General features: G+C 43.9%; 1 protein-coding gene across 3 annotated transcripts in view; it reads left to right on the forward strand.

Annotated features, from left to right (window-relative positions):
• The window catches only part of TRAPPC9 (trafficking protein particle complex subunit 9), a 2,530,995-nt gene that overhangs the window by 544,979 nt on the left and 1,963,279 nt on the right, over positions 1-22,737 (forward strand). For all 3 annotated transcript variants that reach the window (XM_085604860.1, XM_085604858.1, XM_085604859.1), the window contains exon 14: positions 3,734-3,860. In XM_085604860.1, the coding sequence (XP_085460986.1) occupies positions 3,734-3,860 (127 nt within the window). The remainder of the gene's footprint in view (positions 1-3,733; positions 3,861-22,737) is intronic.

The following is a 22,737-nucleotide window of genomic DNA, read 5'->3' on the forward strand; positions in this document are numbered from 1 at the left end:
TTTCATTGTTATTGAAGGACTGATGATTGCACAAAAGAAATCCCCTGCATCAATGAAAGGTTTTGTAGCTTTAGATGTTGTGTGCAAAGTTGGGCCATCACCACACAGTGCTCTATTCTGTGTGTAATGTGTTATGACCAGCACAGAGCACGCACCCATTCTCCAACAAGTGGGCACATCCCTGTGTTTCATACCCAGGTTCCCATTACACATTAACAATACACACTCCGATGTTACAGCAACCCACCTACCTACCAACCAACCAACCTACACATCACTTACCACTGGTGGCTCCAGGAAACAACTATTGATCTTAACATAAACATTGACTCTTACTCATTAGAACATTGTAATGTTAAACGCTCTATTGAAGACATTGGAGTGCTCTGGGTTACTAATGGGTGGAAGAATCCCGGAGATACAAGATTTCAATGTTTGTTCACAGCAACAGCTGTGAACAAAGGCCTTACGGATTTCAACCCCCTCGGGCTCCATGAGGCCATTGTTTTACAATTTAGAAGATTCCACCCTCTACGGGCGGAATGTTCTGATCGCTGTAAAGCCCTCTGTAGTGGGCTCTATCGGCCATAAACAGCCCGCTCCCTTGTTAAAGGTCTGAGCCGAGGGGCTCTAAGGCCACTGCAAAAAGAACTATTGATGGACAGAATGCAGAACAATGTCATACATTCACCCCAGTACAGAGATCTGGGCCTAAATCCATCCTTTTTTTGCTCACCATTGTCACCCCGAGCATTGTCAGCATTCCGTCCATCATTTGTTTGCTGTAACAATATTTTAGACCACTCCCCCAGCTTACCCACTCACCAAGCCATGCACTGCCCTGACTCAACCAAGTCTGATCAATCACCTGGTCATCTTGCTATCCACAGAATCACTTGCAGCGTTATTCTCTCACAGCTAACTAGGATTGTGTTATGTCCATTTTTTAGGTCTCACCTGGCGTAGGCTGCGCACATGCGCAGTCTTGCTGGTGAGATTTAATGATTTGGGGTATTTTCTGTAAAGGGCATTAAGCCCCACCCCTCTTTTCCATTGGCCGGCGTCAACGTTTATGCTATACTGTGGCCAGCCATTGGAAAAGAGGTGGTTGTGACGTTTTCGTCCGGCTTTCTGAGCCGTCCCGTTTGGATGGGCTCGTCTGCCTTTCTTCTGCCATGAAAGCTTTCTTGTCTTTATGGGGCCATGTGTTTCAAACACATGGCCCCATAAAGACAAGAAAGGTTTCGCGACGGACGAAAGTGAAAGCGGACGGCGCTTGTCTTTCTTTTTACCAGGGCTCCATTATACCACACACATCCCGGAGCACGCAATACGAGAAAGGCTCAATAGAATGCCTCTACTGCTGCAGCAGTTCATCTGGGAGCACGTCTCTGATTTCAGGGCACCCGGACCATTGTTTTATTTAAAAACGGCTCCGGCTCGTCTCCTCATCCGAGTGCTTTGCTCTCAATGAAATACATTTGGAAAGGGGTGTCAGCCGTACTGCAATGCATGGAATCGTTTCTACCTCATGGAAACTTTACTAACTGAAAGAGAAGCAAACATGGCTCGAATCCCTATCCACGCGAGGTGTTTCCGGGCCTGACCTTTCACAGTAATCCGCCAGGCAGGAGTCGCTGTGACGAGAGGGCCGCCGTCAGCTGCGTGAATCACTTGCCGCGAGCCTCCCGCGTTGTCCAGACCTGCGCCTGGGAGAAGGTCCCCTGAGCCTTGCAGATGGGGCTGCGTTAGGCCTCCCACCCTGTGGCGCAGACGTCGACTTGAGCGAAGCCATCTGCTGCCGTTTGGCACGGAGACTGTTGCCTCTGAAACTGCGACCCCGGGCCTGAGCCATACATGCTGGTTCATAATACTAGTAGTACCTTGCAAGGATGTAGAAGGTGGCATAGGGTAAGTGAAAGCCCCCTCTGAGTGCCATTCTAGAAGTCCCACTGTGCACTTGCATGCATGGCTTTATGCCTTTAGTGTAAGCAGGAAGCTCTTTGTACTTTGAAACCTGGATTTCTTGAAGTTCGGCAAAATAATTGTTGTCAAAGCATAGATGCTGTAAAGTGGCGATCTGTAGTTCGAGGTGTGATGAAGTGTAAGCCCAGTCAGTGCTCCTCTGAGCTTTATATTCATGCTTTCATATTTTTTGTTCAGACCTCAAGCCCTAACAAATGTTATAGTAAGAGAAGAAGCAAAAAAAGACTGATGCATATTTAAAATCGTGTATGTAAATGTATTGATGCCCATGAATTCTGGCTATGAATGTATACCCTCAGCATGCATGTATATTGGCCTATGTTCTGTGTCCTAACTCATTATGAGATAATGGCCACTTAAAGCAGGCACACCGCATCCTTATGCATAGGAAAGACCTAAACTACAGATAAACTGATAGTGCTTACATCAAAGTGATGGGCACACACCAATGCACCAGACATAACTGTGTATATCAAGGTGGGTCTTTCGAGGGTACGTGGTGGTATGCAGTCATTTGCAAATAGACCACTCTACACTCAGCATCCCTGCCATTCTCCTCCGTCCACACCCGTCTCAGACACCAACATGATAACCACACACAGCAATGCCCACAACAAAATCAAACCTTTCACACAGCTATGCACAAGATTATAACTTCGCAAACCCATTTTAACATAGCTATGTTGCCACATAGACTCTGTACCCCAAGAGACATCCACCGTTTGGATAACTGAAAGTACAACTAACCCAGTATTCTCATCTACGCAAGTAAAATACCCCACTTCATTGCCCATCCTGTGTGCAATTGCTATCAGGACATGGACAACTATATACACTTTCCTCACCACACATATTCCTTTACACAGGGTCTATGCCCACTGCCCACCCCCATTCATCCAGTCCCAACCAGTAAACAAATGGTATGCTTTGACTACCCCAGTATACAGAGGCCTCTGCATACAGATACATCCATTGCAGATACCCGTACTCCTAATTAAAATCACTAGATAGACCATTACATACACAACCTTCACACCAGCAGAGGCAGCTCCTAGACCCTGCCATACCCCCGCATATTTACCACACACAGAATGCTACACAATCATACACAAACATGTGTTCATATGTTTCTATTGCCATTCAAAAACATACAGATCATTTTACATTCCCACTCTTCCATCACACCGAACTTCACACTCAACTTGCAGTCACACATACCGGCACAAACGCACACACACAGCCACACTTCACAAGTGCAATCCATGCACAAATCCAAATTCACTACCTCAGCACACAACTCTAAATACACTTTCCACACCATAGTGGTCACCACTATGCAGGGTATGCACTCACAACATCGGAAACTCAACACTCATCCACACTTGCCATACAAATTTTTAAACACCTCCTACCCCACAGCCACCTCCCCCAAATGGCACAGCCACCCCACAGAATACTTTACCATATTTTCACCTCTCTCCACAGACTTTAACAAGCATTGTCATAGCCAATAGGTCTCGCCTTTGGGACCTTATACGTGTTTAGTTATCCAGCATAATATCCTTGGTGCAACAACATCAACTGTTGCATGGCTAAACACTTATAAGGTCCGAAAGGCGAGACCTATTGGCTATGCCAATGCTTGTTTAAATTTGCTCTTTTGATTTTGTTTTTGTCTACAGTTGTTCCTCACATGACAAGCACATAATACATTATATGCATCCTGTCTACTTCTGTCTTCTTACAGGGTCTACTGACAAGTGGAGTGGAGTTTGAGTCTCTCCCAGCTGCTCTTTCTCTCCCGGCAGAATCTGGCCTTTACCCAGTCACTCTGGTTGGAGTACCTCGGACCACAGGGCAAATTACAGTAAATGGTAAGAATTGGTTTGCTTTCTGTTTTCCTTTAACTCCCACACAAATGCAAAGCTTTTTTAGTGTGACCAGATGGAGACCTAATAACAGACAATGCACGGTTGCTGCTGGATTGTATGGAAAGTTCAGTTTCTTTGATTAGTGTGCAGTTGGTGACTTCCTGTGGGTGGTATGCACCAAAGGTCTGACTCCTTCTAATTTACCCCATTGTCTTGATAGACATTTACTTCCATGCCATTATTTCGGATAATACCTTTACAACGCTCGGCATTTGCTGACTTTTATCCAAGCATCAGGAAACCTACTTGCAAGATCAGTGTAATCTAGCACCCGGGTTATAAGGGTATCAATATTGTTTTTAATGCATTTAAAGTAATACACGTTTGGTTTCATCAAGATTTGAGTTAAGGTTCGTTTTACTGTAATTAAAGAAAATGTATTTAATTTTATATGAATTAAGGTTTAGAGAAAGGGATACAGTAATATTACTTATCTTAATTTTAATAGATTTAGTTCACATTCAGCATTGATATTAATATAATTTATACATTTTAAATTAAAAATATATTTTAAGTATTTAAAATTCCGGTTAATGTTAAAATGAGGTTACTTTTTAGGTCTCTCTTGCAAGAGTTATTGTGCACAACAAGGGGCTTGCAGCCTGCCCATTGCTTAACATTCCTTGGCTTCACTGTCACTCTTATTTGCTCTCTTCTAATTGGCTAGCTTGTGCTGGCTTCACTTCCTCTTCTCTTGGCTGGAGCATAGACCAAGTTATGGATTGCTTCAGCCTAATTGAAAATAGGTACTCAGTTGCAACCCTAAACCCTGGTTTTAAAATATCGAGCACTTTTAAAAGAACGTTTTGTTATTGTGGGGAATTTTGTTCTGTACTTTGCTTAAAAGGGCTAAGAATTTATATCTGATTTTGCTTAGTAACCAGCACAAATCTCCGGTCCACCGCAATCGGCGATTGATTGAGTGGAGAGAGCTTGCCATCCAGTCCCCCTACACACCGGGCGCCATTGTAGCGGTTAGCGCTCTAGTGGACAGCCCTCCTGGGGCATAAAATCGACAACGTTAGCGGGCGCGCAGCAGAGAAATAGGTACTCAGTTGCAGCAACCCTAAACCCTGGTTTTAAAATAGCGAGCACTTTTAAAAGAACGTTTTGTTATTGTCGGGAAATTTAGTTTTGTACTTTGCTTGAAAGGGCTTAGAATTTATACCTGATTTTGCCTAGTAACCAGCACAAATCTCCTGTCCACCACAATAGTCGATTGATTGAGTGGAGAGAGCTTGCCATCCAGTCCTCCTACACACCAGGCGCCATTGTAGTGGTTAGCGCTCTAGTGGACATCCCACCTGGGGCATAAAATCGACCGCGTTAGTGGGCGTGCAGCCGATGTGCGCCGTTGGCGCGCCAAAGGCGCGCCACAGGTAAGCCCGTCCGCGGCAGGACGCGGCCAGCTGCCTGAGGATGCGGCCCGTCCCTCGGCAGGTATCTCCTATCCATAGGATAAGTTATCCACAAGAAGCACTGCTGAGGCTTAGACTTCTGTCCTCATGCACCGGGGGCAATAATAAATTGCAAGCGGAGGATATTAATCTGCCTGAGGGACGCACATGTTGTGGGTATTTTTGGGTGGGCCCTGAGTAAACAGCAACAAGCTTCCCGTAATTTACATGCTCCCCTTGTAACTCTCAAAGAGATGGGAAACAGAATATCTTAAACACAAACAAATTCCTATTAGTCGGGGATTTCAATCATCATCTAGAGATTCTCTCCAATGTAGATTCTGCCAGCCTAGTGGCAGCGATGGAGTCACTCGACCTATCATCAAGAGTCGCTAGTCCTACTCATATTGCCGGCCATATGCTGGACACTATATTCTTGAATATTCCAGAGCTAGTGGTTGAACCCCCTCAAACCTTAGGCTGGACAGACGACACGGCCTTAAGCTTCTCTATGTTGTCTCCAAACCCAGCCACCTGCATGCAAGGCCACATAGATTTCCGCAGACCCTGGAAAAAGGTAACCTCTGCTGCCTTTAACCAAGTATATAAGGCCCCTCATTTAGCACGGGCGAAGATTGCGACGCAGCCTTGGGAAGGCTTGAGGGCTCAATCCTAGAAGCCCTGGATGTTATAGCTCCACTCAGAAGGGTAAGAATTCAAGACAGAGCAGCTCCTGCTCCCTGGTATTCAGACACCCTCAAGAGAGAAAAAGTTACATGCAGGGCCATGGAAAGGAAATGGAGGAAATCCAAGGCAGAGCCAGATGAACAGCTCTACCGAAGGGCTCATAGAGCCTATCTCAATAGCTGCAATATAGCTAGAAGAGCACATCTGGGCTCTTGCATTATGGAGGCGAAGGACTCCTCGAAGGAGCTATTTAAGATCTTGAAGGAATTTACTAATCCTAAAGCCAACAATCCGTTGCCATCCCCCACCCAGGAGCTCTGTGAAGATTTAGCTACCTATTTCACTCATAAGATTGATATAATCTATTGCTCTTTCGAACGGGTGGAAGCAGACCTTCTTGTAGATCCTTAACAGAAAACATTAAATCCTCTTAGGCTAGATTATTTCCCTCGTATTACGAGTGAACAAGTGGGCTCCCTATTAAGCCTTGTGAAATCAGGATCTCCATTAGATCCTGCACCACCGACCGCTATGACAGAACTCAGTCCGGTCTTGGCTGGCGCGCTTGCTGAGGTCTAAAACATCTCGCTAGACACTGCCACGTTTCTTAGGAAGTGGAAAAGCGCACGCATAAAACCATTGGTTAAAAAGGTGCTAGCGGATCCGACTGATCTACAAAACTATAGGCCAATCTCTCTTCTCTCCTGTTGCTCGAAGGTAATGGAGTCACTGGTAAACCAGCATCTGTACCATTATCTGGAACAAAATAACCTTCTGGTTCCTTCCCAGTCTGGATTTCGTGCCTCGCATAGCACGGAGGCCACACTGCTGTAGGTTACGGATACCATAAGTTTGACATAGGACAGGGGGACCCCAGTGATCCTAGTCCTTCTTGATCTGTCGGCAACGTTTGACACCATCTCTCAGAGGATCCTGTTGGACAGACTGCGAGGGATTGGTGTCAGAGGCATGGCTCTTTAAATGGATACTAAGTTATCTATCAGATCGTACCCAAAGCATCCAGCTGGATATCTTCGTGTCACAGAACACTGGTAGACAGGGGAGTTCCTCAGGGATCTATCCTAAGTCCCACCCTATTTAATGTGTATGTGGCCCTGTTGGCGGAAATCATTAGAAGCTGTGGGTTTGAGACCATCTCGTATGCCGACGACACGCAGTTGATTGTCCCCATTGAGGATGACATTGTATCTACTCAATCAAAATTTAAAATCTGCATGTCTAGCATCGCGACGTGGATGAAGAAGAACTTCCTACAGCTCAACTCATCCAAAACAGAGATACTACTGTTCGGGAAGGCCGAAGAAATCTGGTCCCCCGATTGGTGGCCTGTAGAGCTGGGAGAGGCCCCTTCCCCCAAAAATTGGGCTAAGAATCTTGGCATCAGGATTGATAATAAGCTATCAATGGAGGAGCAGGTGAAGACACTGTCAGGCACTTCCTTCGGAACCATGAGGATGCTAAGAAAGATCTTCCCTTGGATCCCATTCTCAGCAAGAAAAACCCTTATCCAGTCACTCTTGGTTAGTCGACTGGACTATGGCAATTCGTTGCTTGTTGGAATAAGAGAAGACCTACTATCCAAACTACAGGTGGTGCAAAACACTGCAGCTCGCCTCGCCCTTAACAAACCGGCACGCACCCCTTCTGCACCCCTCTTGAGTCAACTTCATTGGCTTCCGATCAGGAAACGAGCTATTTTTAAGATGCTATGTGTGGTCTTCAAGTCTCTACAGGGGAAAGGCCCTACCTACCTCATAAAGAAACTTACCCTGTACCAACCCACACGGCAGCTAAGCTCTAGCAACCGTAATTTCTTGTGTTCACATAGAATAAACAAAGCGAAAACGGGGGGTCGAGTATTTTCTCATCTGGCTCCCAATCACTGGAACAACCTACCAGAGAAGATCCGGTCCTGTACCGAGATATCCAGCTTTAAGAAACTGTTAAAGACTTGGCTGTTTTAGGAAGCCCTGCCCACTAGTACACATTCCTCTAAGCGCCGAGAGATCCCCCTGTGGATGATTCGTTGCACTATACAAATGAGTAAAACTAAAAGTAAAGTAATTGCTGTCCTTGCGCAGGTCACCCTGTGATTGAGGCACAACTTTTATTATTTTCTTCTACCCTGTTGTCTTTGTTGAACCTCTTGCCATTTGTAGCTATGTTTTACTATGCAACATGCACTTCAAAGAAGCCCTTTTCTCATTTGAAATGGATGTTTATTCTGACAACAGATGTTATCTGCTTTTATTGTAACAACAGATGTTACCTGCTTCTAAATGTATTTAATAAAAAACAACAAAAAGCCAGTACTGATATTTCTATTAGTGTCTCTAAAGGGAAACAGACACCACCAACATCAAAGGTGGTTATCTTTCTAAATCAATTCGATTACATATATGAAATATTTTCAAACAAAATTTGTTATTTTATTTTAACAAAATCTCATGATTTAACAAGTTTTAATGTTATACCAAACACCACACATATTTTGACTTAAAGAACATAAAGAGACTCACAGCGAAAAAAAGCACATCTATTTGGTACAAGAATAATCAAGTGATGAGTTGGACTGCTTTCCAATCTTGAAGACCTCTTCAGGAGGTGGATGTTGCTACAAAAGACACCCCAACTGGCATATTCAGGAAGGCTGGATGGTGGAATGTTAAATGAGAAGAAACTTAAACCCATCTCAAGACTTAATCAATGTTGATATTCTTGTTGTTGGACCCAAGAGTCAAATAGTAAACCTTCCCATGTTGACACATTTTCGGTGGGTAGGTCTAGAGCACCAGACAAAGGAAAGGACTTAATAAGGTCATAGCATTAGCCTTGACTTGTGTTTTTTGCAGCAGGCTCATTTAACAAAGTCCTTGCCTTGTGTTTTGTTTCCATCAGGCTTAATTAACAAAGTGTAGGAAAGTGTAGGCACTACAAGTGTGTTGTGTTATTATATACTGTGCAGAACTGTGTAGCATTTGAGGACCCATAAACATTCAACAAAGCATTTACATAATTCTGCTAGCGCGACACAGTAGGTTACAACAGTGATACAAAAGGCCACCTTTTCAATGATGATCACAGGTAAAAGAATGGTAGGAAGGAAGAGTAGTGGCATGGGAGAGCATTAGGGGATAAACAAAGTGAGAAGTAAGAGTTTGTGATGTAGGAGTAAGAATGCAGGCCTGGGAAAGAAGTTTGTGTGTTTGTGGGTTTCAATAGTGGTCATGAAGACTGGACAGGGGAATAAAGTTCACAGTTTTGGGGTACTGGAATAGAAGAACTAAGAATGGAGGCATGGCAATAATGGGGTTCAGCAGTGTACAGGAATAGTGGTACTGAGGATTGGGGTATGCAAATAGTGGATTTGGAGTATGAGAATTTGGGGTATTGCAATAGCAAGATTAAAGATTGGTGTGTGGAAGTGGTTGGAATTGTAGGATTGAGATGTTGGAATAATGACAATAATAGTGGTGTTGGCGCATGGGACCGTAGTTACGCGGTGATAGGGGAGGAAACAATAGGGAGCATATGTGAGGGAGTGTTTAGAAATTGTATTAAGATTGTGGGAATCCGTGATGAAGGTGAGGCCCTAATTTGGTGTAGCTTGATGTTTTTATATATAATTGATATAGTTTTAGCAAAGAAATGTATTCAGCAAATGCTGAGATTCAAATCTCCTTGTTGTGCCTTGTATATCACTGCTTCAGTATGTCTCACCCAGAGCCATCCAGACCCTCAAAGCTCACAGGGTGCAGTTTGTTTTCCGTGCTTGAGGCTTATCTCTGCTATGTTTGCCCCGTGGCGTGAAAACAAAATTAATGTGCCTCTTAGAAAAATCCATCATTCCTGTTATGTAGATGTCTCTGCTCATGTCTGCTGCTAAGCTGGAGTGCTGAAACCTGATTAGAGAAATGCTGCATGCTAAGCTAACGTATGCTTGACTAATCACAGCACTGTTCGTCTGCAGCACTGCGGGAATAACAATGTTCTTTTAGGATTCACTATTGGCTGTGAACAGTGTTATGTTCCTTTAGTATCACTATTGGTCTATTGACTGTGAACAGTGTTATGTTCCTTTAGGATCACTATTGGTCTATTGACTGTGAACAGTGTTATGTTCTTTTAGGATTCCCTATTGGCTAGGAACAGTTTTATGTTCTTTTAGGATTCACTATTGCCTATGAACAGTGTTATGTTCTTTTAGGATTCACTATTGGCTAGGAACAGTTTTATGTTATTTTAGGATTCTCTATTGGCTATGAACAGTGTTATGTTCTATTATGATTCACTATTGGCTGTGAACAGTGTTCCCTGCACCATGGTACAATATTTCAAAAAGTGCTTGATGTACAATGGCACAATATCATGACAGTTTATAATATAAGAACCTGTAAAATCACTACAACATGGATATTGTGCTGATAGATTTTGGTATTTATATGGCAAAGAATAAGTATGTTGATTAGGAAGTCCTTAAGTGTTTACTTTCTATAGGGTTTAAGGCCGTATTATGTGTTTAGCTGATAGGATAGTTTAGCTCTACAATAGGTTATTGTAACACTTTGTTTTTAGGTGTTATGAAAGTTGCCATACAAAAGTTCCAATCTTTACAAAATGGGGCTGCGCGGCTCCTGTTAAAAGTGCCCAAATTTTGCTCAGTCACTAAACATATACGGGACCTGCATTGGCTACTAGTAGCGGACAGGATTAGGTTTAAAGCATTATGCATTATTCACAACGCTATGCACGGAAAAGGCTCGCATTACCATCAGACCATCTCCCGTAGATATTGCCCGCAATGGACGCTATGGTCGATAACAGCCCACTTGGTTAAAATTCGTATGATAAGAAAAACTAAATGGGGAGGAAGTAGCCTACAACATCTGGGAGGTAAACTCTGGAACTCACTCCCTCTGACCCTGAGAGTACAGTCCACCCTGCAGAATTTTAGAATGCGACTTGAAATGGCTTTTCAGATCCAAACTAGAGTAGGCGATCTGTACCATACTGATCTTTGCCCCCCTTCTTAACGCTCCCTCTATCAGTGCTAAGGCACTTGGGTATTAGCGCGCTTTATAAACTTTTATTATTGTTATAGGGTACTCCACCAAAAAGCAAAAATGTGTCAACGTACTGTGTCCTCAAGGCTTGCGATTCTCCCCCACTCTACTTAGATCTTTTTCCATTGGCAGAGCCGTGGCTTGCTCCCTCAGAGGAAAGTTTTGACTAACAAATATGAACCTTTCTCTAGAAAGACTTTTAGTATATTTCTTCTAAATAGGATAATGTAATAATAATGAATGAATGTAATCATAATATGTGAGCAAAGGCTGTCCTGGAGATTAAGGAGAATTTGTACGGTGGTAGGGTGGCATGCTAATTATGCATCGAGGTCTTGATATGCCTTCAATATCTATAAAACTGTCACTTTGCTTAATGTGATGAAAAGTTGAGAGCAAAAACAGTCCCAAAAGTCACCTATGTGGTTACTGGGTCTGGGTTCGGATCTGTTGGTAGTTTGTGGGTACACAGACCTGGCGTATGGGTAGGCCCTGGTCCTGCCCCTGTGCCATAGATCAGGCTGCACATCGCCTTCAGCTGCATGTAGTGGTGTTTGAGTGCACGGCCTCAACCCATTGTTATGTTATGGGGTATTTGTAGAGTGTGCGGCTACTCCAGGGAGTGTCCCGGCGCTGTCTTGACCCCTAGGTAGAGCATTGAGAGACATAACAGCAAATCATCTCTTCTACTGTTGGAAGAGCCAGGTTTTTAAGATTCGCCTAAAACTAAGGAGATCATGTTCCTGTCTAAGGGAGAGTGGCAGACTGTTCCATAGCTTCGCGGCTGCCACCTGAAAGGAGCGTCCCCCCTTTCGTGAACGAAGGAACTTTGGCACGATTGTCAATTGCTGGGTCGACGACCGCAGGGTTCTGGACAGTTTATAGGGCTGAATTTTATTCCTGATGTAGGGGGCCCAATGTTGTGAAGGGCCTTGAAAGTCAGCACCAGGGTTTTACAACTTACCCTTTTTTTCACTGAAAGCCAGTGCAGGGTCTTTAGGTGAGGGGTCATGTGTGACCTGGGTCCGACCGACCATAAGTACGGTCCTTGCTGCCGCATTTTGAACCACCTGGAGGCGGCTAAGTAAGTAGTCCGGAAGGCCCAAGTACAGCAAGTTGACATAGTCCAGCCTTGACATAATCAAGGCTTGGACCTCAGTTTTCCTATGTGAGATAGGGAGCAGGAGGAGGACATTCCTCATCATTTTTAATAACCCAAAACAAGTGCCGGCTACAGATTGGACCTGGGACTTCATGGACATGTCAGAGTCCAGTTTCACCTCTAGGTTTTTTACGGTGGTGACTGGGCTTACTGGGGGGGTGGGACAAATTCTGTGGCCACCATTCGCGCCATTCGTCACCTGGAGTATGTCCAAAGAAAATGATTTCAGACTTGTCTGAATTGCATAGCAATTGATTTTACCTGAACCAGGCAAACACCTTAGCCAAGCATGCGAGATATAATTTCCTTTGAGTGCCTCGTCCTTCTCACAGGTAAACAACAACTGAGTGTTGTCGGCGTAAGATATAATTTTTGCCCTATGTTGTTCTGCTAGGAGTGCAAGGGGGGGCCATATTTTCTTTTTAAACAGGGTTGGCCTTAGAACAGAACTCTGTGGGACTCCTACATTCAGCGGAGGACTGAGGGCCGAAAAGGGGGGGGGACCAGACTGCTTGCTGGTGGCTTTCCACAAAGGAGGAGAACCACCTAAGAACCGTGCCCCCAATACCACATTCCAGCAGTCTGTGCAGAAGTAGATCGTGGGGCACGGCATCGAAAGCCGCTGAGAGGTCCAGTAGTATCAGCACTGCCTTTCCTCCTCTATCAAGTGTGGTCTTGATCGTCTCTGAGACTTCCAGCAGGGCCATCTCCATACTAAAATTAGCTCTAAGCCCTGACTGGCTCAGGTGTAGAACATGGCTTGCCTCAATAAAATCAGAGATGGTGACATTCAAATACTTCTCTAATACCTTGGAGAAGTAAGGCAGCAGTGATATCAGTCTATAATTGCTGGCTACCAAGGGATCAGCTGAGGGTTTTTTTTTTAAGAGCGGGAGGATTTTTCCGTGCTTCCAGTTGTACCAGCTTTGCACACCTTTGGTTGTGTCGAGTCGGCTGTGGCGCAAGGCCTGGCGTATTGCAAGATTGTGTGCCAGGCCCTTTGTCCACAGGGCTCACTGTTTATATTCTTTGACCTTCAACCTTTGTACAGTGAATTTGCTTTTTTTTAAAATTTTACATTGAAAATTTTAAAAACAAAAGAATTGCAAATCTGCGTCCAACATAATGAGAACTTTAAAGGAATTTGGGGCCGCATCTGTCTCTGGTGTTCTCCCACATCCTCCACGAGGTCAGGTGATCCTCCCCTTGCCCCCTTACACCCTCTCCTGTGACCATTTTCTATGATGTAGTCTTTGGTGGTTTCCATCCTGTAATGGCCACCAGAAGAAACATTCTCTGGTGCCGCCACCCAATCATATCATTCCCTCCGTGGACCCACAAGGATCTGCAAACTCATGGCCAGGGAAAACTATTGTTTAACCTTTTGAAACCCACCCGGCATCGTTTTGTAATGGAAATTTAAAAAAACAACCTATTGGATGGATTTACACCGCACCATAAAAACTCAATATTCTGAGTATATTTCTAATTGAAGTAATTCTACAACTGTCTATGGCAGGCTTTTACAGTTGAAGAAGACATGCTACATACTATAATTACCCGAGGAAACATTCCCCAAGTGTGGGGCTGCCTTCTAAAATCAGTGGTAGTGCTGGCCGATATTGGTATTAATGCCTTAGCCACAAGGGCTGTATTTCAAAGGTGGATTACTGTTTAAAGTCCCAGAATAGCTCCTATCACAGTTCCAGAACCAATGCCAGTTTTACGTCATTCCTCAACTTCTTACCCTTTTTAAAAACAAATCTTACATTGAAGCAGCCCTAATCACCTTTACGCAGACTCAATATCTTCCAGGACATACTTCTGAAAAGAAAAACTATACTTGTGGTGAATAACAAGTTCCCTCCAGCCCTTCCTGAATTCTGCAGAATGGCTCTGCAGAAATGTAGAGTATTTCAGGCTCCTTCACTGTGCCACGATTTCCAAGGGCAGAACCCTTTCCTGAAGGTACCTTCTTGCCTCTTCAATAGCATGTGTTGTACTTTTCCACCAGCTTAATGTCTGTAAGGTGAGCTCCGTCCATTAATGCAGCCAACTTGTCTCTCTGGAACACCTTCAGGCGCACAAGCGTTGGCAGCATTCTTTGAAGCAGCTTTTTTGATTAGACTGTATTGAGCATTTGGCAATTAGATGTTTATTTTTCAAATATTTCAAAGCCTCTGCTGCATTAGGGATAAGGTAAACTTGCGGGACGAGTCCAAAACGCCCCCTAATGGATTTCCAAAGTGATGTACTTTTCAGAAAAGTAGGTTGTTACCCTGCTAGCCTAGATAAGAGGCTACGAGTCCTCGTGGATAACATTTTTCTTTTATTGTACATTTTCTTCTGTTGCATATCCCAGTATCTATAAAAGAAATATTGTGGCCTTCATATTATGAACTTACCGCTGGTTGCATTTATTGTCACTCATTTCCTTACTTCTTATTCGATGGTTTGCTTTCCTCTTCTTGTGTTAGTTCCCAATCCTAGAGCATAGCCGCTTCACCAGCATTGGCTGAATTGTACCCTCCACTGCTCACATTTAGAAGCTGCTGTTTTTTAGGCTCGGCACTTGACCTTTCCTTAGTGTTTTTGGTAGTTGACAACTTGCATAACGTTTCTTCAACATTCTAGGCTATAGATCTCCAGTGCAGTCAAACGACAATTGGCTGTTTAAAAAATACAAGCATTTGCAAAACCATTAGGCCTGGCCATTAGAAGGTGGAGCGCTTTATTTGTATTTAAAACATATGCAATGATAATGGAAAAAAACAAGAAAAAAAGAAACATGGTGCATACTTTGTCCTCAGTGTGCTTGTAATAAAATTGGTAATTAAATGAAATAATAATTCACCATTGCATTCAGTGCCTAGTTTGTAAAAAAAAAAGAAAGAAAAAAAAAGTACGTGCCAGGGTCCTCGTCAGGAGGCTGCTGCAGCTTGAACCACACATTGCCACTGCTAGTGACAGTACCAATACAACTAATTTGTACTATCACGTCCTGCAAGTGTGACAATTCAGAAAGTTCCAGGCCTGCAAAGCTATTAGAGTGACTTGGGCATCAGTTATTAGTCACTTTTAATGTTTATTGCATTTAAAAAAAACAACTAATGTGCTCATCTCTAAATTAGACAAACAACGCCATCATGTGGCAGACTGTCATAAGTGACTTTGTTGACGATTGAGTGCCGGAAACCACTGGCTCAAATTAAGCATTGCAATGTAATTATAATAGAACAGTAAGGTGCTTCCTAACAGGCAGGTGCAGTCTCTCACTTAGATTAGGTAAAAAAAATCCTTTTTACTATTAATGCGCATCACAGGAAAATATGATTCTTGATGCAAAGAAAAGATACTACTGACTTTGTATTACTGTAAGCTGGACACATACTTTAAGCACTTCACCATGACTAAAATTAAAAAGGATCGCTAATAGATTGAAAAGGTGCTCTTTGATTTAGGGAGCTGTGCATATGTTTACAGTGCTATAGAGCTAATGGCTGATGTGGGCTGACTCATTGCCTCATGTTTTATACTGTGGTGGGCAGAATCAAACTGTTAAAGACTCTTAAGCAGACAAGAGGGTTGACCTAAAGCCCCTGTGTTTAAATGTCCATGTATTTTTTTATTTGTTTTTCTTAATTACATTTGCCTGGAAAAACAGAGTAAGCTGGCTCTAGGACAGACGTAACAATTACCAGCAGACTTAACAAAGACCAAACACTGCTCGTGTTGCTTTTAAATGTACACAAATGCCACATCACTTACCGGTAAGTTTCATTACTCCGAGTCTATGACCTCCCTGTCACATTCCTTACTTCTATGAGCGTCAGCTCTTCCCTGCAGCTTTAATAAAATAAAAATACACATACAGCTCCCATTCCTTCCCTTGATGCCAAACCCACCTCCTGTGGGATATAAAAACACTGACCTTATGTCCCGAAACCCTGTAATCCAAAGACAAATAAAGCCAGAGGGAGGGAGGGATGGGAACCTGGACTGTGACAGGTACATCGTAGACTCTGAGTAATGAAACTTACCGGTAAGTAACCGGGCATTACCTCCTCGTCTGACCTCCCTGTCACAGTTCTTACTTCTATGATCTGATACCCAAGCAATAAAACCTGCTGCATATACAACTGGTGCAGAAACCGAAATATTTATTACAATATCTTCCGATTAAAACAACAGTAATTGGAATCTACATTATGAAAAGGACTAGTTCCATTCAGATATACACAAATGGCCCGCCTTACATCCAGTCTGTGCAGTAGAAATAAAACCTCTGTCTTAGCGTTAGAACAAAAAACAGGTAAAAACCAACTCCTCCGAACAATGGAAAGGAGAAGGTACCTTAGGAACAAACTTAGGATCTGGCTTCAGAACCACCCTATTCGGATAGCATTTTAAAATGGTTCCGAACTCAGCAATGCTCCTAATTCCCCAACTCTTCATGCAGACGTAATGGCCTATAGAAAAACCTCCTCGAAAGTGAGAAACCTAAGGGAAACTTCTGCCAAAGTTTCATAAGGAGTCAATTGCAACGCCTTCAACGTCAAATCCCAACTAGGAGTTTGTAATTTTTCCACTCCTCAATAGACCTGCCACCAATGGAAACCAGGCTCTCACACTCTGGGATTCTCTGAATGGCCAAACAGCTGCCCAATGTGCACGCAAAGTGGAAACTGCTAAGCCCAAATTAAAACCGGCTTTAAGAAAGACCAAGATTTAAATATTGTCCACAGTTAAAGCTGACCGACCCTTCTTCGAACACCATCTTTGAAAAGAAACCCAATGCCTGTCACAAGACTTTAGCGTGGATGTTTTCCTAGATTGCTGAATAAAGAGAGCAACCTCTGGAGAACAACCCAAAGCCACAAGGGTTATCCTCACAACAGCCAGCCCGCCAAACGTAATCTGGTGAGACCCTTCTGAGACATACTGGGAAAGCTCAGTGGACACAGAGGAATCCTCGAACACGGTAATACTGCCAACGGCAACAGATGGAACCTCTTGCTCCAGCCTGAAACCCCAAGAATCCCTGAAGCTTTGCCCCGTTTGATTTTTATCAAAAGCCTACGAATTAATGCAATCGGAGGAAAGGCATACATCAACCTCTCCCACCCAGTGAAATGACACCTCATTCGCCTTCCAAACCTTGCTAGACTGACTCAAAGAGCTAAATTTGTCCCTCAGCATGCTCTCTTGAGTTGTGAACAGATTCGCTTCGGGAACCCCAAACACTCCCTTCTCTAATGCCATCTCTGACTGGGAAGGAAAAATCCGGCTCAAGCAGCGACTTCTGTGTTCAGCCCCCCAAGAAGATGAGCTGACCTCAGAGACAACAGATTCAGTTCTGACCACTGGCAAATCTGCTGATCTAACGCATTCAAAGAAGCCTCTCTCGCACTTCCCTGATGATTTATATAGCACATCACCACTGTGTTGACTGTCCCCAACAGCACTTCCTGTTCCGACACCACAGGAAGAAAATGAACCAGTGCAACTGCACCAACTGGAGGTATTGAAGGCGGAAGACCACCGATGCTCCTGGACTGACCAGATTCCCTGAACTGAGTCTTGGGCTATTATGCCCACCAAGCCAGATTCCCAACATCCAACCACCAATCCATCACATGTGAAATTTCCTGACCCCCACCCCGCCGCCTGGACCAGGGTGACTAAAGCTGCAGAATGTGATTCACCAAGGGATACAAATGCAGCCTGTCCTATGGAAAATCATGACAGTTGCAGATATTAACCCTTGAACTCTCAACCATTGTCTGGCCGTGGAAGTTGGAGAACTGTCCTCAGTTCTTTCATAAGTCTCTCTTCTTGTCTCGGAAAGGAACACCTTCCCTTCCACCGTGTTAAAGACCCCATCAATAAACAGCAGTGCCTGAGACGGAATCAAATGAGGCATCACCTGGTTTATCAACCATCCGAAACACCCCTAATGAGGCTTGCACTGTCTGGTCACCGCACGTGCCACCCAAAATACTTAAAAACCAATTAGGAGAATCGTGCTGCCTAATCACTCTCGAGTCCCGAGCAACAGCCACCAACAACGAGACCTCACACCGATCAGCCAAACCCAGCGCGAGGCTCCAGATTCAGTTCAGTCAAGAGGCTTGCACTGTCTCAGCCAATGACAGTGTGGCCTCTCGAACTTTGCTTCCATTCAGAAACACGCCGGCCCTTCACAAAGTGGCGCTCCCACCGGAGCTACAGAGACACTCTGGCTTCATTTCACGAAGCTCTTACAATAAAAACACATAACAGGAGCTGGTCCCCTTAAATCAGGGACTCTAACGCTATGTTTAACCCTTTTTTTTTAAAAAGGTCGCTAATGCAGACTCGTGGCAACCATATACTAACCTGCACTGCCTGGAGACATGCCCTCTAATGATGCTGCTTGACGACGAACCTGCAGAAAAAAACATCAGGGTTTCCGGATAGGAGGTCAGTATTTTTATATCCCACAGAATGTGGGTGTGGCCTAGAGGAAAGTGATGGAAGCTGTGTGTTTTTGTTTTTGCTTGATTAAGGCTACAGGGAGGAGCCGACGCTTCATAGAAGTAAGGACTATGACGGGGAGGTCTGACGAGGAGTTAATGCCATCTTTACAAACGCGCTACATGCTAGCCTAGTAGCCACCCTCCAAACACTGTAGGGTTATAATAAAGTCTACAACCTCTGGCAGATGGGACCAGCATCAATCCTCATGGCCCCCTTCACCTTCTTGCCTTCTCCATCACAGTTGAGGGACCAGACACCACCACTTAGAGAACATTCAACCAAGACTTCGGGCTGATCATCGTCCAACTAGTGGACTAGCACGTTAAAGAGGCGGCAAAGTGACAGAAGCACGTTAAGATAATCAATGTTTGCCCCAAAGCAAAGATCAGTTTTTGATGGTCTTCCTTGTGGTCCTCCTCTTTCCTCCATTTCTCTTCATCGCTGTTGTCGTGTAGTAGGGTGGCTAATGTAGTGTACAATCTCTCGTGTTCTCATTATCGGGTTTTGTAATGCTTTCCTTGGTCCGGCACCTGGGACTCCCCTGCTTATTTGCATGTTTACCGTGCAAGTGTCTTGAAGGAAATAAACCTCCAAGTCGGGGAGCAGCTGTGAACGCGCGCACGCGCGCCCCTCAGTGCCCATTCATCACTCGGGCCTCCCCCCTCGGTGCTGCTTACCATGTCACACTCGAGTGCCCCTTATGACGCAGTTGTAAATATTGATTTCTCACTGGTACCGAATACGGTGGGGCCAACTGTTTATGAAACTGGAATTAAAGTTTTCCAACCTTATTAACTGAAGCACCTCTACACAGCGTGATCTGAAAGACACAGAAGAGAAGAGAAGAGAGTAGCGCTACATCTCTTGACAGGCCCAGAGCTTGTTGGAAAAAATCTCATGATGTGATTTCTGTATGTGTACTAGTTATTTGCCTTGTTAAATTCGTTGGTATTCTGGGTCGTAACTCGATTTGTTGGATGTGTGTGCATTTGTTTGTATGTTAAATCTGTTGCATGTTCTTAATTACATATTAAGGCCTTACTTTTTCTCCTGCATTTCTCATGAAGGTTTTAATTAAATGGGGTGTCTGCAGTACTTGAAAATGGACATACAGGAAAGCTGCTACTTTACCATACCTTCTGATGACCTGTGTTGACCGGTTTTACTTGAGTCTCATCATTGAATATAATAATGTATTTCTTTCTCTCAATTACAGCTAGTATGGGGTGAAAGGGGTAGCAGGCTCCCGTCCGTCCCTCTTTTCTGCAGAAAGGGGAGCCTAGGGCAGAGTAATGCATCTCCAATACCCTCCCATATCGCTTGTGAGGACCAACGAACGAGGCTTCCCAGTGCTGGACCAAGAGCACATGGTACAGATACAATTCTCTCACTGAAGGAAGCAATCTAAAGATGGAAAAGCTAATTAGAAAAGAGCCATGTCTTAAGAGATTTCCTGAAGCTGAGATGGTTATGCATTTATCTGAGGTGGAAAGGCGTTCCAAAGGACAGGAGCCGTGGCTCAGAAGGAGCGACCTCCTGCTCTTACCCTCTTGATCTGAGGGACAATGGCTAAGTTGAAGTCAGTCGAGAGGAGATGGCAAATACGGTAAAAGAAGCTCGGCAAGCATAGGAGCACCTGGGGAGTGCAAAATCCTGTGGGCAACGCAGAGGGATTTTCAATGTACACGCTTATCCACAGGAAGACAATGGAGCTTCCGGAGGAGCCCATATTTGGAACAGAATTTAGAAAGAGAGAAGAGCAGCCTCTTTGTGGCATTTTGGGCGATTTGGAGTCTTTTTGTTGCTGATCTATTGGTACCTAGGTACAAGACATTACAGTAGTCCAGGTGAGACAGGATTAGAGATTAAATTATAGTGTTTGGGGGGGTTGAAAAAGCCAATAATAGGTTTGAGGCTTCTCAAAAGACCGAAGCAGGTGCCTGCCCGGATTTGGCTTTGGTGTCGTCCATTCATACCCCTGGATTCTTAATGATTGTTTTAGGTTTGGGAGGGGGTCCAAGGCTGATGGGCCACCAGTGATCTCCCCAGGTGTGGTTATGTTTTCCTAACAGGAGGATTTCAGTTTTGCTAGCATTTAATTTTAAACAGTTTTTATTCATCCACTTGGCAACAGCAAGCATCCCTTTCTGAAAGAAGGCCTTGTCTTGAGTCGAGAGTGAAAGAATAAGCTGTTTATCCTCCGCGTATGATAGCCTGAAAGATTTCACCACCTCTGCTAGAGGTTGGACTTAAATATTGAATAACGTTCGGCTCAGCGAGAAGCCATGGGGGACTCCATATTGCAAGGATTTTTGATTAGACACAAACGGGCAAGATACTACATGAAATGAACACTCACTCAAAAAAGAGGTAAACCAGATCCGATCTGACCCTCGTATCCCTACATCATGTAATCTCTGCAGTAGCTCCTTATGTGATACCGTATCAAATGCGGCGCTTAGATCCAGCGGAATCGGGGCCTATGAACTTCCTTCATCCAAGGCACTGCGAAGTGTATCTGACACTGCTAGGAGTGCATCTGCAATGCTGTGAGAAGCCCGGCAACCATTTTGGGGCATGTTGCAGGAAACAAGTAAGGCAACACAGCTCTACTTATTTAATTCAGTTATTAAATGACCTGGAGTGTTCCATCTAGAGAGTCTACAGTTAAGGTAAGACAGCCTCAGTGACGCCTAGATAAGCACTGCTGCCGTAGACCGGTCTAGATCGAACAATTGCATTGGCCACCACGATGTGCAAATGAGGCTGATGAAAGGGGGGATTTTGAACAGAAGACTGCAGAAAATAAAATAACTTAAAATCGCCAGGTACATAGTGTTCGTCAAGGTAACTGACTTTGCCCAAACACTTCCAACAACTGAACTTCCTGTAACTGAGCTTAGCCGTAGTGAATGTTTTCGAAACACTGCTACCCGCTACTGGCTTTTTATTTTTTTTATGAAAAAGGTTTCTTGGTACTCCTTGTTTTTTGTCCATTCCACTCACCTCCTAAGTAAAGGGCTAATGTATTTTTTTTTTACACTAAAAAGTATTTTCCAAGGTTTTGAGCTAAATGGGGTGGACATAATCCTCCCACCAAGTAACTGATTGATTGATGCTTCTGTTGCTTACCTTTTATGTTTTATGCATGCTTTAATCGATTTGTTTTTGCTTTAATATTCAGAACCCCTCTCTCTTTTGCTTCATTGTTATATTGTTCCTATTTTAATATTTGTATTATATTTTTTGTGGATATTGAGAGTAATTAACGTGTTACTGTGATATGTTGTGTTTTACCTGTATAGAATTTCTTTGAGGTTGGCCTTGTCGCTCACTGTAAACTACCAAATGCGACTAGAATAGTGGGTCATTGGCAAGCCAGTTGTTTCTTCACATCAGCTAACTCAGTCGTTGCACAGGTTCCTACGGGGTAAGTCCTGAGCGCTCGACTGGGGGACCCCAAAGTGTCAAGATACGACCAACCCTATTATTATTCTGCTTCAGACCTAGCACCTTCAGTTCATCATGCAGTCTAATCCTTGATCATGCTAGGTGCTCCATACATATTCAGTGCAGTATCTGGCTCATATTCAGTGTCTTGGTGACCCCTGTACTGTTTTTGTCAATATTCTCTGGATACTGTAATATGAGAGCCAACAGGTTTCTCATATTTGGAGGCCTCTGTGTTCACTTCTGTTTCTGGCATTCTGCATTGATGAAATCAATACAGAATGCAGCAATATCTTGCGTATGCAGATAGTATGAAATACTTGGTGACTATCAACAATTTATGAGGGACCTTAAGAGGGCTAACCCATCGCTTTTAGAGTACTTAAGTCGAGCCAATGTATTACTTTTATGGTCCATTTCCTAATGAAATCTCAAAAGCATGACCTTCCAACACATTCAGTAGTCGAAGGATGACTTTCCAAACAGTTCTGAGGTTTCCATTGTAGATCAGAGACTGAGTA

The sequence above is a fragment of the Triturus cristatus genome, chromosome 5_1 (genome assembly GCF_964204655.1).
Source record: "Triturus cristatus chromosome 5_1, aTriCri1.1, whole genome shotgun sequence".
NCBI classification, from domain to species: Eukaryota; Metazoa; Chordata; class Amphibia; order Caudata; family Salamandridae; genus Triturus; species Triturus cristatus.